The sequence below is a fragment of the Thalassophryne amazonica genome, chromosome 13, assembly GCF_902500255.1.
Source record: "Thalassophryne amazonica chromosome 13, fThaAma1.1, whole genome shotgun sequence".
Classification (NCBI taxonomy): Eukaryota; Metazoa; Chordata; class Actinopteri; order Batrachoidiformes; family Batrachoididae; genus Thalassophryne; species Thalassophryne amazonica.
Window position 1 is genome coordinate 37,219,999 of NC_047115.1, and position 17,586 is coordinate 37,237,584.

A 17,586-nucleotide genomic window follows, 5' to 3' on the forward strand; every position below is an offset into this window, starting at 1 on the left:
GGTTGTTTACCTTTGTATTCTAAAAAATATAAAGCCAGCGTGATCAGTCAACTCACCTTATGTCAACTATTTGAATACCCCGAACCTACATTGCATCTGGAAAGTATACACAGCATTTCACTTTTTCCGCAATTTATGTTACAGCCTTATTCCAAAATGGAGTAAATTAATTTTTCCGTCAAAATTCTATTCACAGAACCCCATAATGACAACATGAAAACTTTTTTTTTAATTATTAGTTTTGCAAATGTATTAAAATGAAAAAACTAAGAAATCACATGTTACATAGGTCTTCCACCATTTGCTCAATACGTTTTTGATGCACCTTTGGAAGCAATTACAGCCTCAAGTCTTCTTGAATATGATGCCACAAGCTTGGTGCACCTGTCTTTGGGCAGTTTTGCCCATTCCTCTTTGCAGCACCTCTCAGGCTCCATCAGGCTGGATGGGGAGAGTCGGTGCACAGCCAATTTCAGATCTCTCCAGAGATGTTCAATCAGATTCAGGTCTGGGCTCTGGCTGGGCCACTCAAGGACATTCACGGAGTTTTCCTGAAGCCACTCCTTTGATATCTTGGCTGTATGCTTTAGGGCAATTGTCCTGCTGAAAGATGAACCATCGCCCCAGTCTGAGTTCAAGCATGCTTTGGAGCAGGCTTTCATCCAGGATGTCTCAGTACATTGCTGCATTAATCTTTCTCTCAATCCTGACTAGTGTCCCAGTTCATGCCGCTGAAAAACATCCCCACAGCATGATGGTGCCACCACCATGCTTCATTTTAATTCAGTCTATATACTAAAAGTCAAGTGGCCTCTGGAAACGTGACAGGAGTAATGTTTTTGGAGAAATTATGAATATTAACTAACAACAGTGAGCAATGGACATTGATAATTACATTTTGATCTCACGCCATTCCAGCAGGGGCTGGTAAATCATCTATATATTAAAAACCAAGTGGCCTCTGTGTACATGTATGCGTGTCTGTGTGTGTATAACTTTGATTACGGACAAACTGGGGAGAGCTGACATTTGCTGTTTGGTATGCTTATCTTATATATTACGGGTCAAGGATGAACACCGCCAAAACGGAATGTTGATAGGACTAATGTTTTTGGACAAACTGCTATATTAGCTGACAGCAGTGAACAGTGGACGTTGATAATTACATTCTGGACTCACACTAAGTCTAAGACTCAGAATAAGTCTGCCTCAGGGTGCTTCACACAAGTGAGGTTGAACCTTACCAATCCATGCTTCATTGTAGGGATGGTATCACACACAATACACTTTGGCGTGAATGCCAGGCATCGATGCCTGGCATTCACCAAAGATTTCAATCTTTGTCTCATTACAGCAGAGAATTTTGTTTCTCATCGTCTGAGAGTCCTTCAGGTGCCTTTTGGCAAACTCCAGGCCAGCTGCCTTGTGCCTTTTAGTAAGGAGTGGCTTCCATCTGGCCAATCTGCCATGTAGGCCTGATTGGTGGATTGCTGCAGAGATGGTTGTTCTTCCTGAAGGTTCTCGTCTTTCCACAGAGGAATGCTGGAGCTCTTTTGGGGTGACCATTGGGTTCTTGGTCACCTCCCTGATTAAGGCTCTTCTTCCCAATTGCTTGGCCAGCTCTAGGAAGAGTCCTGGTGGATCTGAACTTCTTCCATTTGCTGATGATGGAGGGCACGGTGTTCAATGGGACTTTCTAAGCAGCAGAAATGTTTCTGTACCCTTCCCAAGATTTGTGCCTCAAGACAGTCTGGTCTCTGAGGTCTGCAGACAATTCCTTTGACTTTATGCTTGGTTTGTGCTCTGACATGCACTGTCAACTGTGGGACCGTATATGTAGACAGGTGTGTGCCTGTCCAAATCATGTGCAGTCAACTTAATTTGCCCCAGGTGGACTCCAATGAAGTTGTGGAAACATCTCAAGGATGATCAGTGGAAACAGGATGCACCTGAGCTCAATTTTGTTCTTCATGGCAAAGCCTGTGCTTTCTTCTTTCGTATATATATATATATATATATATATATATATATATATATATATATAAGCAACAATCTCAAATGTTTCATATTATCATTATGGGGTATTGTGTGGAGAATTTTGAGGGGGGAAAACGGGTGTAACATAACAAAATGTGGAAAAAGGGAAGCGCTGTGAGTAATTTCTGGATTCACTGTACCTATTGAGCTTCAGAACAGTGACTGGGCTGTATCACTTTCCACCACCCCCACTCCAAGCTGGGGTCTGATGAACTCTGAACTTATTTCTCAACGTGTGATTCATTGTAATGCCTTGGCAATCACTAATCCCCACTTCTCATCTCCTGTTCTCATACTTCCTGCACTTTATCACCCCTCAATCAAAGGACGCCTCTTCACTGTGCTGCATCCTGCAATAACGTGCAAGTGTGCAAGTTCCTGGTGGAGTCAGGTGCAGCAGTGTTTGCTATGACTTACAGCGACATGCAGACAGCAGCTGATAAATGTGAAGAGATGGAAGAAGGCTACACCCAGTGCTCTCAGTTCCTCTATGGTAAATCTTTTCACTAACCCTATATCTGATATAAATGAGGAACTCGCTAACTCTTGAAGTTTTTCATCTTCATATTTCTCATATACTTTTGTCTACCCCCAGGTGTTCAGGAAAAGATGGGCATCATGAACAGGGCTGTGGTCTATGGCTTATGGGACTACACTGGCGAAAATCCTGATGAACTCTCATTCCGTGAGGGGGACAGCATGACCATCGTCCGCAGAGAGGATGATGACGAGATCGAGTGGTGGTGGGCCCGCATGGGTGACACAGAGGGCTACATTCCTCGCAATCTCCTAGGGGTGAGTGTCGTTGGCACTTAATAATCTTAACTATGACTTAAAGTAGTGAGTTAGTGCTACTGTATGATTAACGAAGGAGCCTCCTGGTTCCTCAACTGGGGTCTGAGCTCTCCTCCTAAGGGGGGTGCCGGGGGGGGGGGGGTGCCTTGAGATTGTCACAACTAGAAGTGCACGTTGAATAACATCATAACACATAACTCATTAAAAATATCTTCTTCTTTTTTTCCTCACTCTTTTGGATGAATCAAAGGGAGAGGAGTAAACTAGGATTAAAGTTATATTGGCATTCATTGTTGAAAAAACAAATGAACCCCTTTTTCTGTGTTAGCAGTCGGTAGGCTATAAACTGTTGTAAAATAGCAAAAGGCTTTTGATTTCTGGGGAGCTTTCTCCCAGCAAAATAAATCAATGAAAATAATAATTGTTGGATAAATCACTTGAATGATTGGTTATAAAAAAATAGGTGTTGATTGACAGATTATGTAACTGATTGTTTCCGAGGGTAATACAGAAAAGCACATACATAGATTTTGTTTACAAAGTGTTAATGTGAACCTGGTTGTCTGTTTGCAGCTCTACCCCAGAATTAAACCACGACAGAGAAGCCTGGCTTAACACTCAAAAGATCCTTGTACATTCGGTCTCCCAGCACTCCAGAATGCACACTCACATGGGTTTTAACACACCCGTAAAGACAAGGACACAGCTGAAATGAAGAGACAAGGACAGACCAAACAATATGAAGGACGCTGAACAACAATGAACTCTTCACTTTTTCAACAGCAACAAAACTCGTCAGTCAAGGCCACATTGTCCTGTGTACCGAAGGCAATAACTGTTTTTTTGCTTTCCTCCACTGTTCCTGTTGCTCAGATTTAACTGTTTGCAATAATATCTGAAGTCAGTGAAGCTCAAACATTGGGGTGTAAATGGAACAAGCAGTATTTTTAATAGAGGTGATTTTTTTTTTTCTCTTCTCTGAATAGTCTTCTTGGTTAATTGTTCTTTTTCAAACCCACCTGGGGCTCACCAGTGTGTGGTGGCGGATGATGTGGTGAAATATGCTGTTACCATGACAATCTTCTGGGGCTTGGTATTCATATCTGTCACTGTGTCTTCTGGGACAGTACCTCTATATAATTTAACGGGGGTGAGCATTTTCATTTGTGTCTACCACTGTTGCAGTTCAACAAATAGACGATGATATCTTGGTGTATTTTTTTGGAAAACCGGTAATGAAGTTTATGATCTGTAGCTATTAGTTCTGTGGTCTATGATACTCAGAAAGCCAGTCTGTTTTCCTGCATTGGCAAATGGTTGAGATGCCACAGATACTGTGTATACAGTAGATCAGTTTTTTGCCACAAAAACTAGTGAAATATTACCATAGACATACTTTAGGTAAATTATCCAAGAAGAATAAGAAGTCATGCAACATGAATTTAATATTTTACAACCATTCCAAGAGGGGAAAAAAAAATGAGAAAGCACACAAAGTACCTGAAATGTTGAGGTTTTGTGGTACGCTGTAAAAGGTGCATTCTAAGGTATATCATGTCATTAGAAGATAAAATTCAAAGCTCAAGTTCCCAAAACTCTAATCATATCAATGCAAATGTATTTATTTTTGTTACATTTATTTCTTTAGAATATAACCTCACATGTAGTATATCAAAGATTTACAATAAAAAGATTTGTATGACGTTTTTGTCTTGTTTTTAAGACTGATCAAACATGCTGCACTGAGAGAAAACACTTTTGTCCTTGACATGAGAAATTAAGCATCTACAGTGTTTCAGCACAATTCGTCAGGTTGGTTGTATTGGATCTAGAGGCAAATGGATTTTTTTTTTTAAGTGTTACTTGATATACAGTAGTGTTCAGAATAATAGTAGTGCTATGTGACTAAAAAGATTAATCCAGGTTTTGAGTATATTTCTTATTATTACATGGGAAACAAGGTACCAGTAGATTCAGTAGATTCTCACAAATCCAACAAGACCAAGCATTCATGATATGCACACTCTTAAGGCTATGAAATTGGGCTATTAGTAAAAAAAAAAAAAAAAAAAAAAGTAGAAAAGGGGGTGTTCACAATAATAGTACTGTGGCATTCAGTCAGTGAGTTCATCAATTTTGTGGAACAAACAGGTGTGAATCAGGTGTCCCCTATTTAAGGATGAAGCCAGCACCTGTTGAACATGCTTTTCTCTTTGAAAGCCTGAGGAAAATGGGACATTCAAGACATTGTTCAGAAGAACAGTGTAGTTTCATTAAAAAGTTGATTGGAGAGGGGAAAACTTACACACAGGTGCAAAAAAGTATAGGCTGTTCATCTACTATGATCTCCAATGCTTTAAAATGGACAAAAAAAAGATGTGTGGAAGAAAACAGAAAACAACCATCAAAATGGATAGAAGAATAACCAGAATGGCAAAGGCTCACCCATTGATCAGCTCCAGGATGATCAAAGACAGTCTGGAGTTACCTGTAAGTGCTGTGACAGAAGACACCTACATGAAGCTAATTTATTTGCAAGAATCCCCCGCAAAGTCCCTCTGTTAAGACATGCAGAAGAGGTTACAATTTGCCAAAGAACACATCAACTGGCCTAAAGAGAAATGGAGGAATATTTTGTGGACTGATGAGAGTAAAATTGTTCTTTTTGGGTCCGAGGGCCGCAAGAGTGCATATCATGAATGTTTGGTCTTGCTGGATTTGTGAGAATCTACTGGTACCTTGTTTCCCATGTAACAATAAGAAATATACTCAAAACCTGGGTTAATCTTTTTAGTCACATAGTACTACTATTATTCTGAACACTACTGTAATTCTATATGAATCTTTACAGAACCCACTTGGTGTGTGTGTGTGTGTGTGTGTGTGTGTGTGTGTGTGTGTGTGTGTGTGTGTGTGTGTGTGTGTGTCAGTCATTACCAGGTTGAATTAAAGCTGTAAATGATGCTAACTGGAAAACTGTTCCCATCCAATCTATGGCTTACCCCACTTTCCGCCCTATGACTGCTGGGATTAGTAGTCCTACAACACAGAGCCACCTGCTTCTTAAAATGATAAGTTTTAGGTACAAGTTGTGAGTGGGCAACCAAGACGTTCACTCTGGGTTGTATCTATTTTCTTGTAACGACATCCTTCTGTGTGCTACACCACCATGAAAGTATGACAGGTGATGCAAGAGACAAGGATGTTGGAGGGGTCTTGAGAGTATGACCAACCAGTCTACATGTGTTTTGTGGATTTGGAAAACGCACATGACTGGGTCCCTCTTGGTATCCTGTGAGGGGTGCCACAGGAGTATGAGGTACCAGATTTGCTGCAATGTGCAATCCAGTCTCTGTATGACCAAAGTAGGAGCTGTGTGTGCATTCTCTGCATTACATCAGACCTGTTTCCTGTGGGAGTTGGATTCTACCTGGCTTCCCCATGTCACCATCCTGTTTGTGACATTCATGGACAGGATTTCAAGGTGTAGTCAGGGACGGGAGAGTGTCCAGTTTGTTGACCTCAGAGTTGCATCTCTGCTTTTTGCAGATGATGTAATTCTGTTAGCTTCATCAGGCTGTAATCGCCAATGCGTATCAAGCACGTGTGAAGCGGCTGGGATGAGAATCAGCACCTCCAAATCTGAGACCGTGGTAACCATGGCTTGTCCCCTCTGAGTTGGGGAGAATTACTGCTCCTAACGGAGGAGTTTAAGTATCTCGGGGTCTTGTTCACAAGTGAGGGTAAACTGCAGCAGGAGATCGATCAACGGATTAGGGCTGCGTCTGAAATTTACCGATGTACTGGTCCGTTGTGGTAAAGGAGCTGAGCTAGAAGGCGAGGCTCTCAATTTACCAGTGAATTTACGCTCCTCTCTTCACCTGTGGTCATGAGCTTTGGATAATGACAGAAAGAATAAGATCACGGACACAAGCAGCAGAAATGACTCCTCCATCGCATATCTAGGCTTACACTCCTGGACAGGGCGAGAAGCTTGATTATTCGGGAGGGACTCAGAGTAGAACTTCTTTGCATTGAAAGGAACCAGTTGAGGTGGTTCGTGTATCTGGTGAAGCTGGTCCCTGGTCGTCTCCCTAAGGAGGTCTTCCAGGTATGTCCAACTGGGGGGAGGCCCCGGGGAAGACCCCCAGGATATGCTCAAGAGATTATATGAGATCATATTTCCAAGTTGGTTTGGGAATGCCTTGGGAACCTCCGGGAAGAGTCACAGAACTTGGCCGAGGATAGGGAAGTATGGGATGAGCTGCTTGCTCTTCTGCCACCGTGACCCAGACCTGGATACTGGCTGAAAATGAATGAATAAATTAATAAAAAATTTGCCCTGACTGTAGTACCATTACTGTAGAATTACCCAACTCTGTTGGTGTTGCAATGGGTGTATTGGTGGCTTCCCTCACTAGTCTTGTTCTTGCATATTCACCCACTATTTGAGAACAGTGTGTTGTCGATATATTTAGCATACAGTACGATGCTATATTTATTTTTTAAAGCTACAGTGTGTGTGATGTACAAGTCTATATTAGCAGAAATGGAATATAGCTTTTATAAATATCTGCTCATGAATATATAATTACCTGTAACAATAAATCAATGTATCTTTATAGACTTAGAATGAGCTCTCCATACTAACATGGGAGCAGCCTCTCTCATGGAGGCTGCCATATTGTACCTCCATGTTGATACAGTATCCTAAAAGGGCCAACCTCTGCATTTTACAATATAGCTGGAAGAGGAAAGGAGCAGTAGTCCCTATCACCAAAGAAGTGAGAACATGAAGGGAAACAAAATCATGGCAGATGCTGACATAGAGCAATTTGCATCCTCACCAACAGATGACAGCAAATCTTCCACATTGTAGCTTTAAGATGATTTAATTGCATTATCCAAAAGGGTGGCTATAATTGTGCACTGCATTCGATTGACTTGCTTGACTTGATTCGACTGGCTTGCTGGATGAGGTTCCAAGGGAGTTGGTACGACAATACCGACCGGACCGTCGACAGGGCAGGACACTCAGGAAGCGGGGGAAGAAAGGCGGCCTGAGGCAACGCGTCCGGGCAGCCACCGAGCTACCGCTGCCGCCCATCTAAATCACTTCAGTTTAAATAAATCCCTGCCTGGTTTCTATCAATATGTTCAGTGTAGCACCAGGAGCAATAAGACTCTGGATAAGTGCTATGAGAACATAAGACATGCCTATACAGCCAGAGCCAGAACCCTCCTTGGCAATTTGGATCATAATGTAGTCCAGCTTCTCCCCACCTATCGATCAGCATTTAAATCCAGTAAACCTGAGGTCCACTCTGTCAAACTGTGGTCTGCTGACAAGATAGAGGAGCTGAAAGGATGTTTCTTGTGTACAGATTGGGACATTTTTTTCAAGATGTGGATATCAACACTGCCACAGAGGCAATTACTGGTTACATCTCTTTCTGTGTTGACTCAATCATTCCCCAAAAAATTATTAAGAAATACCTGAATAATAAATCGTATATCACACGGAAAATACGGGAATGTATTATAGGAAGAAAGCAGCTTTTAAATCAAGGGACATTGCAAGGGTTAGGTTCGCACAAAAAGACCTGAACCAGAAGATGAGAGATGCTCGACTGCAGCATAAGGAGCGTGCAGAATGGGACCTTTCCAGGGCAAACAACAAGAGACTGTGGGATTCTACAACCCCTGGCAAAAATTGTGGAATCACTGGCCTCGGATGATGTTCATTCAGTTGTTTAATTTTGTAGAAAAAAAAGCAGATCACAGACATGACACAAAACTAAAGTCATTTCAAATGGCAACTTTCTGGCTTTAAGAAACACTATAAGAAATCAAGAAAAAAAGATTGTGACAGTCAGTAACGGTTACTTTTTTAGACCAAGCAGAGGAAAAAAATATGGAATCACTCAATTCTGAGGAATAAATTATGGAATCACCCTGTAAATTTTCATCCCCCAAACTAACACCTGCATCAAATCAGATCTGCTCGTTGACATTGACCCTATGTGTCTTTTTGCAAGGAATGTTTTCACAGTTTTTGCTCTATGGCAAGATGCATTATCATCTTGAAAAATGATTTCATCATCCCCAAACCTTTCAATTGTCCAAAATATCAACGTAAACTTGTGCATTTATTGATGATGTAATGACAGCCATCTCCCCAGTGCCTTTACCTGACATGCAGCCCCATATCATCAATGACTGTGGAAATTTACATGTTCTCTTCAGGCAGTCATCTTTATAAATCTCATTGGAACGGCACCAAACAAAAGTTCCAGCATCATCACCTTGCCCAATGCAGATTTGAGATTCATCACTGAATATGACTTTCATCCAGTCATCCACAGTCCACGATTGCTTTTCCTTAGCCCATTGTAACCTTGTTTTTTTTCTGTTTAGGTGTTAATGATGGCTTTTGTTTAGCTTTTCTGTATGTAAATCCCATTTCCTTTAGGCGGTTTCTTACAGTTCGGTCACAGACGTTGACTCCAGTTTCCTCCCATTCGTTCCTCATTTGTTTTGTTGTGCATTTTTCGATTTTTGAGACATATTGCTGTAAGTTTTCTGTCTTGACACTTTGATGTCTTCCTTGGTCTACCAGTATGTTTGCCTTTAACAACCTTCCCATGTTCTTTGTATTTGGTCCAGAGTTTAGACACAGCTGACTGTGAACAACCAACATCTTTTGCAACACTGCATGATGATTTACCCTCTTTTAAGAGTTTGATAATCCTCTCCTTTGTTTCAATTGACATCTCTCGTGTTGGAGCCATGATTCATGTCAGTCCACTTGGTGCAACAGCTCTCCAAGGTGTGTTCACTCCTTTTTAGATGCAGACTAACGAGCAGATCTGATATGATGCAGGTGTTAGTTTTGGGGATGAAAATTTACAGGGTGATTCCATAATTTTTTCCTCAGAATTGAGTGATTCCATATTTTTTTCCTCTGCTTGGTCTAAAAAAGTAACCGTTACTGACTGTTACAATCTTTTTTTTCTTGATTTCTTATAGTGTTTCTTAAAGCCAGAAAGTTGCCATTTGAAATGACTTTAGTTTTGTGTCATGTCTGTGATCTGCTTTTTTCTACAAAATTAAACAACTGAATGAACATCCTCCGAGGCCGGTGATTCCATAATTTTTGCTAGGGGTTGTATTCATGGCAAGACAAACATGGACACAAAAAGGAAACCTGTAATTGACAATAATGAATTTGCCAAAAGCCAATGAGCTAAATGATTTTTATGTGTTTTGAGCGTGATAACCAGGAAGAGTGCAGGGAAATTTTAAAAGCAATTAGGTGTAATTTGCATGAGGACAGAATTTTAATTGGCCCACAATCAAGTCACTCAAGTTTTTAAATCAGTGTATACTAATAAAGCGACAGGGCCAGACAATATGTCTGCTTTTCTTTTAAAAACATTTGCAGAGGAGCTCACTCCAGCTTGGCATCAACTCTTCCAGCTCTCTGACACTTATTGACAGCTTTGGAAGATATCAGTTATTATTCCAGTCCGCAAGAAATCATGCCCCCAAGTGAACAATGACTTTCGGCCAGTGGCCCTAACCTCTAATGTAATGAAAGCATTGGAGAAACTGTTAATTCAGGAGCTTACTGCTGAGGTGGAGCCACACTTGCATCAGTATCAGTTTGCGTACAAAAGGAAGCAGAGTACGAGTGATGCCATTTTAACTATAATGAACTTGGTTTTAAAGCATCTTGAAAGTTCCTCTGCATATGCCAAATTAGTTTTTATTGATTTTAGTTCTGCTTTCACATATCCTTCTTCAAAAAAAAATGACTCAGCTGAATGTGAACCCTTTCTTAATTAAGTGGTATCACTCTTTTCTGACAAACAGGTCATAGCAGGTGAAGGTCAATTCTGTCTGCTCTGATATTGCATTAAGCAGCACTGGTGCCCCTCAGGGCTGTGTTCACCTTTTTTATTTACACTGTATACCAATGACCGCATCAGCTTTCAGCCAAACCAGTATGTTGTGAAATTTTCAGATGACACTGTAATACTCAGTCTGCTAAACACTAGTACCAATTCAAGTTGTCACAAATCTGGAGTGGACAGGTTTGTGAACTGGTGTGATGTCCATCAATTGCAGATTAATACTAATAAAACAGTGGCGATGTTGGTGGACCAGGGCTGTTGGAGACTGTAGTGTGGTCACCATACATGGACGTAAAATTGAGCAGGTGGATTCATATAAATATCTGGGGGTTTACATCGATAACAACAAGCTGGCACACGCAAGTGTCAAGCGTTTGTGCCCGAATCCACCAGTGCATGCGCTTTCTTCGTCGACTCCGACTGTTTGGTGTATATAGAATATTATGTTGATTTTCTACAGAGCAACGATTGAGTCTGTGTTACTGTATGGTATTACTAGCTGGTTTTGTAATTTAACAGTTAAATCAAAAACTCAAATATTAAACCTGATTAAGATAGCTGGCAAAATCATGGGTATGGTGGTACCTGTACCACAGATGTGCAGACAAAATTTTATCAGATGCGTCTCATGTACTGCACTCTGAACATATTTTACTTAACTCGGGAAGCAGGTACAGGGTTCCTCTTTGTAAATATAATCGATATAAACATTAATTTATTCCATTGGAGGTCCCGGTCCTCCTCCTGCAGGATATGGCTGGCTGTGCTGCCCTGTTTACACATCCCACCACCCATCTGCATAACGAGGTTCGGCCTGTACGTTCCTGGATTCCTGATGGATGTGCCTGGACTTCGGGTTCATCTCGGCTCTCTCTCGTCAGGAAAAACCTGGATTTTCTTTACCTCACAGAAACGTGGCAGAGGGAAAATGAGTTCATTCATTTAAATGAGCTCTGTCCTGTGGGTTGCTTGGCTGTTGGGAAGCCACGCCCCTGCCGCCGTGGTGGAGGACTGGCTGCGGTGTACCGGGACAGGTACACACGCAGACTCACGAGCGCAGAACACGCCCCCTCTTTTGAGGCGCTTATGATGGAAGTTGGTTCCTCGAATACATTTTTATTGCATATTGATTTATCGCCCTCCAGGTCATGCTGGGACTTTTCTTAAGGATTTTACTGATTTTTTAACATCTATAATTCGTCTGGAAAAGGTTTTGATTATTGGTGATTTTAATTTACACATTGATGATGACACTTCCAGCCCAGCTAGGGAACTTATATCAGTGGTTGAGGCTTTTAATTTTAAGCAGTACGTGTCAGGCCCCACCCACACTAAAGGTCACACTTTGGATTTAGTTTTTGCATTCGGCTTGCATATTGCCAATGTGTGTGTGGAGGATGTTTTTCTGAGTGACCATTGCTGTGTTTTCTTTGATCTGATGGCCCCACCTGAGCCTAGATCAGTACTTACTAGGGTGGAGTGGAGGATTATCACAGACGCAGTCGCTATGCAGTTCTGTGATAAATTTGACCCTTTACTTTTTAGTGAATTTACTGAAATTGATGGCTTTATGCACTGTTTTAACAGCCATTGTGCTATTATTTTGGATCAAATAGCACCACTTAAAGCTAATAAGGTTTCCCATGGCCGGTTCTGTCCTTGGATCAATGATGCGATTATGAATCAAAGGAGATTATGTCGCCAGACTGAACGTTTATGGAAATCAACAAAATTGGAGGTCCACAGGCTACATTTAAGAGATCTACAACCCCTGGCAAAAACTATGGAATCACCGGCCTCGGAGGATGTTCATTCAGTTGTTTAATTTTGTAGAAAAAAAGCAGATCACAGACATGACACAAAACTAAAGTCATTTCAAATTGCAACTTTCTGGCTTTAAGAAACACTATAAGAAATCAAGAAAAAAATTGTGGCAGTCAGTAACGGTTACTTTTTTAGACCAAGCAGAGGAAAAAAATATGGAATCACTCAATTCTGAGGAATAAATTATGGAATCATGAAAAACAAAAGAACGCTCCAACACATCACTAGTATTTTGTTGCACCACCTCTGGCTTTTATAACAGCTTGCAGGCTCTGAGGCATGGACTTAATGAGTGACAAACAGTACTCTTCATCAATCTGGCTCCAACTTTCTCTGATTGCTGTTGCCAGATCAGCTTTGCAGGTTGGAGCCTTGTCATGGACCATTTTCTTCAACTTCCACCAAAGATTTTCAATTGGATTAAGATCCGGACTATTTGCAGGCCATGACATTGACCCTATGTGTCTTTTTTGTAAGGAATGTTTTCACAGTTTTTGCTCTATGGCAAGATGCATTATCATCTTGAAAAATGATTTCATCATCCCCAAACATCCTTTCAATTGATGGGATAAGAAAAGTGTCCAAAATATCAACGTAAACTTGTGCATTTATTGATGATGTAACGACAGCCATCTCCCCAGTATCTTTACCTGACATGCAGCCCCATATCATCAATGACTGTGGAAATTTACATGTTCTCTTCAGGCAGTCATCTTTATACATCTCATTGGAACGGCACCAAACAAAAGTTCCAGCATCATCACCTTGCCCAATGCAGATTCGAGATTCATCACTGAATATGACTTTCATCCAGTCATCCACAGTCCACGATTGCTTTTCCTTAGCCCATTGTAACCTTGTTTTTTTCTGTTTAGGTGTTAATGATGGCTTTCGTTTAGCTTTTCTGTATGTAAATCTCATTTCCTTTAGGCAGTTTCTTACAGTTCGGTCACAGACGTTGACTCCAGTTTCCTCCCATTCGTTCCTCATTTGTTTGGTTGTGCATTTTCGATTTTTGAGACATATTGCTTTAAATTTTCTGTCTTGACGCTTTGATGTCTTCCTTGGTCTACCAGTATGTTTGCCTTGAACAACCTTCCCATGTTGTTTGTATTTGGTCCAGAGTTTAGACACAACTGACTGTGAACAACCAACATCTTTTGCAACATTGCGTGATGATTTACCCTCTTTTAAGAGTTTGATAATCCTCTCCTTTGTTTCAATTGACATCTCTCGTGTTGGAGCCATGATTCATGTCAGTCCACTTGGTCCAACAGCTCTCCAAGGTGTGATCACTCCTTTTTAGATGCAGACTAACGAGCAGATCTGATTTGATGCAGGTGTTAGTTTTGGGGATGAAAATTTACAGGGTGATTCCATAATTTATTCCTCAGAATTGAGTGAGTCCATATTTTTTTCCCTCTGCTTGGTCTAAAAAGTAACTGTTACTGACTGCCACAATTATTTTTCCTGATTTCTTATAGTGTTTCTTAAAGCCAGGAAGTTGCCATTTGAAATGACTTTAGTTTTGTATCATGTCTGTGATCTGCTTTTTTTCTACAAAATTGAACAACTGAATAAACATCCTCCGAGGCCGGTGATTCCATATTTATTGCCAGGGGTTGTAATATCCTCCTTAAATAAGATGTTAGAGGAGGCCAGGGCAAGCTATTTTTATCGGCTGATTGCCTCAAATAAGATAAATCCCAAAGTGCTCTTTGACACAATCGGCTTAATTTCTTAAACCTCTTAAACCTTAATTTCTTCATTGACAAAGTCAGAGTCATAAAAGATAGTTTGCCGCTGTCATTGCCCTCTTGTTGTGGTTCCCGGTATTTGGGACCTCTCCCTCAATGCTGGGCCTCCTTTAAGCTTGTTACAATTGAGGGCATTCTGTCATCAACATAATGAAACCAACCTCTGGTATTTTGGATGTACTTCCTTTTAGATTGTTTATGAATGTTTTTGACTCTACTGGGCCTTGTATTGTTAAAATGTTCAATATGTCTTTGTCGACTGGTGTGTTTCCTTGTTCTTTTAAACATGCTGTTGTGGAACCACGGCTAAAGAAAGCAGGATTGGACTATATGGAACTGAAGAACTTTAGGCCAATATCAAAGACCCCCTTTTTGGCTAAAGTCTTGGAAAAGGTGGTCTGTGTCCAACTTAAAATCATTTTTGCAGACTAACAACATCTATGACACATTTCAGTCCGGGTATCATGAGTTTCATTCCACTGAAACTGCCCTGTTGAAGGTGGCTAGTGACATTATGATGGCCGCTGATAGTGGTAAATGTTCTGTGCTGGTTTTATTGGATCTGTCATCTGCATTCGATACCGTTGACCATGGCATTTTGATTAATAGATTCCGGGATACGGTTGGCATGTCAGGTCCTGTATTAGAGTGGTTTAGCTCTTACTTGATTGGTAGAACTTTTAGTGTTTCTGTGAACAATGTGATGTCTGAATCTGCTGATCTTTTGTGGGGTGTCCCGCAGGGCTCAGTCCTGGGTCCGATTTTGTTCCTGTTGTATATCCTTCCTCTTGGTAAGCTGATCCAGCAGTTCTGTGATGTGTCCTACCATTTGTATGCCGATGACTTGCAGCTGTACTGTTCTTTTAAGACAACTGAAGCCCAGAAAATTTGTTCTCTCATTAATTGTCTACTAAAATTACAGAATGGCTTACTGAAAACAGCCTGCAGTTGAATTCTAATAAGACTGAGACATTGATTGTAGCTCCAGACAGTGCTATGTCTGTCATTAAGAATCACCTTGGTAATCTGAGCAGCTCTGTTGCGTAACCTGGGTGTCATTTTGGATGGAGGGATGTCTTTGGAACATCACACTAGGCAGCTCGTTAAGAACTGTTTTTTCCAAATTCGGAACATTTCCAAATTACCATGAGCTTTTAATGAGCTAGAGATGATCGTGCATGCATTTGTTTCTTCGCGACTTGATTATTGTAACAGTCTCTTTACATGCCTCAATAAGAAAGAGCTTGTTGTGAAAGTGTTGTGACACGGACCCACAACAGGGGACGTTAATGAACGGACAATGGATAAGCCAAAAAGTAACAATTTAATGTTGTGAATCACACAACGATGTAGAGACAATAACAATACAGTGACTGTCAATCATACACCAGGTGACGTGTGGGCAGGCTCGACGATAGAAGACGCCTGGCGAGAGAAAAGCCGGATCCACACAGCTTCCACCGCCAACGGAGCTGAAGAACACCGGAGCCGCCAAGCCCTGCGCCCCAGGTGGCCGCTGTCTTCAGCAGTCAGACCCGGTACTGCTGGCAGAGAACAGAGACAGTCCAGATGAGTGTGAGGTCGCACACTCAGTAATCCCACAGTCTGTATTCAGTAAAGGAGGGAGAACCTCCACCTCCAATCACACACTCGTGCAGCTCCTGAGTTAACCACTTATCTGAGTGGGGTGTGAGGCGAAGCCGTCGCTGTCACACCAAACGCCAACTCCGCAGATAAGGCACACCACAGGAAAACGGCTGCAAAAAGAGATCAGACTAATACTCAAAGTTAAAGTTAAAGTTAAAGTTAAAGTTTAAGTTTAAGTTTAAGTTACCTGATTGGTAGTTGATTTCTCGGCGGGGAGGTGGAGTTGCAGTCCGGCCTTTATGGTGGTGGTGATGAGTAGTGGATGAGTGACAGCTGGTACGGATGATGAGTGACAGCTGTCACTCCTGGTCACTCCGACGCCCTCTCGTGCTTGAAGCCCGCACTTGAAGCAGGGCGCCATCTTGTGGTGGTTGGCCAGCAGTACCTCCTCTTCAGCGGCCCACACAACAGAGCTGGCCCGCCTGCAGGTAGTGCAAAATTCTGCTGCACGACTTCTTACCCGCGCCCACAGGAGAATGCATATTACTCCTGTCCTCAAGTCTTTACATTGGCTCCCTGTTTTTTACAGGATAAATTACAAAATCCTCGTGCTGACCTTTAGAGCTCTACATGGGCAGGCACCGGAATACATTAAGGACCTGATCCAGCCTTATGTTTCCAGCAGGAGTTTGAGGTCTTCCAATCAGAACCTGCTGATGGTTCCCCGAACTTGTTTTAAAACTCGAGGGGACAGATCTTTTAAAGCTGTGGCACCTCGCCTCTGGAATGAGCTTCCCTGTTCTCTTCACTCACTGGATTCTGTGGATGTTTTTAGACAGCAACTAAAGACACATTTTTTTTAAACTGGGATTTTAGTGTCAATTTATTTTATTGTTCTATATTTGTAGGTGTTGTTTTTATTGTCTATTTATATCATGTGAAGCACTTTGTGACCTTGGTCTGTGAAAAGTGCTATATAAATAAAGCTTACTTACTTACATTGTCAGTGAAGCTCATAAATCAGCAGATAGTTCAGGGAAGATAGCATATGGTTATGTATTGTGGAATTTGCACAAAGATGTTAATAATGTTGTGTATTTATATTTTAATTTTGATTTACTATGTTGCTGTTTTTGATGTATGGGTGCTATGTACCGGATGTGTTGTTGTGTAGCAGACCCCTCTGTCCAAGGCAAATTTATCCTTAGGGAGACAAATAAAGACACTTTGACTTTTACTTTAATATTTTGATTACATTTTTTTTCCACATCATTGAGATTTATTTTCATTGAGTTTGAAGAGCATAATATTAGAAAATGTATATGTAAATGTAATTAAGCTGAATACATTTTAATTTAATGTAAATTTTAAAAATGTGTAAAAGACTAAAGGTTTCCACATTGTTGCATATTTGTATATGAACAAACCACTCAACAGTGCACGAATCAGTGTTTCATTGGTGTCCTCTGGTGTGTCTCCTGTTACCTGTATAATGTTCAGACAGCTGAAGGTGTCAGGTATGATGCCTAAATTCTGTTTAATCCAACTGAATTCCAGTTCAAAGACTGTCCACTGAACATGACTAAGTGCATTCATAATTGATGCATGCATTCATAATGGATTAAATTGTCTCTATAAGTTATAGAAGCAGCAAAATATGGATTACAAAT

The 17,586-nt window shown here is 41.1% G+C and overlaps 1 protein-coding gene across 2 annotated transcripts in view; it reads left to right on the forward strand.

The window, feature by feature from the left end:
- Positions 1-4,535, forward strand: part of tp53bp2a (tumor protein p53 binding protein, 2a) — a 74,950-nt gene extending 70,415 nt beyond the window's left edge. For both annotated transcript variants that reach the window (XM_034185643.1, XM_034185644.1), the window contains 3 exons: positions 2,364-2,530; positions 2,633-2,832; positions 3,406-4,535. In XM_034185643.1, the coding sequence (XP_034041534.1) occupies positions 2,364-2,530; positions 2,633-2,832; positions 3,406-3,447 (409 nt within the window). In that variant the 3' untranslated portion in view covers positions 3,448-4,535. The remainder of the gene's footprint in view (positions 1-2,363; positions 2,531-2,632; positions 2,833-3,405) is intronic.
- The last annotated feature ends 13,051 nt before the right edge of the window (positions 4,536-17,586 follow it).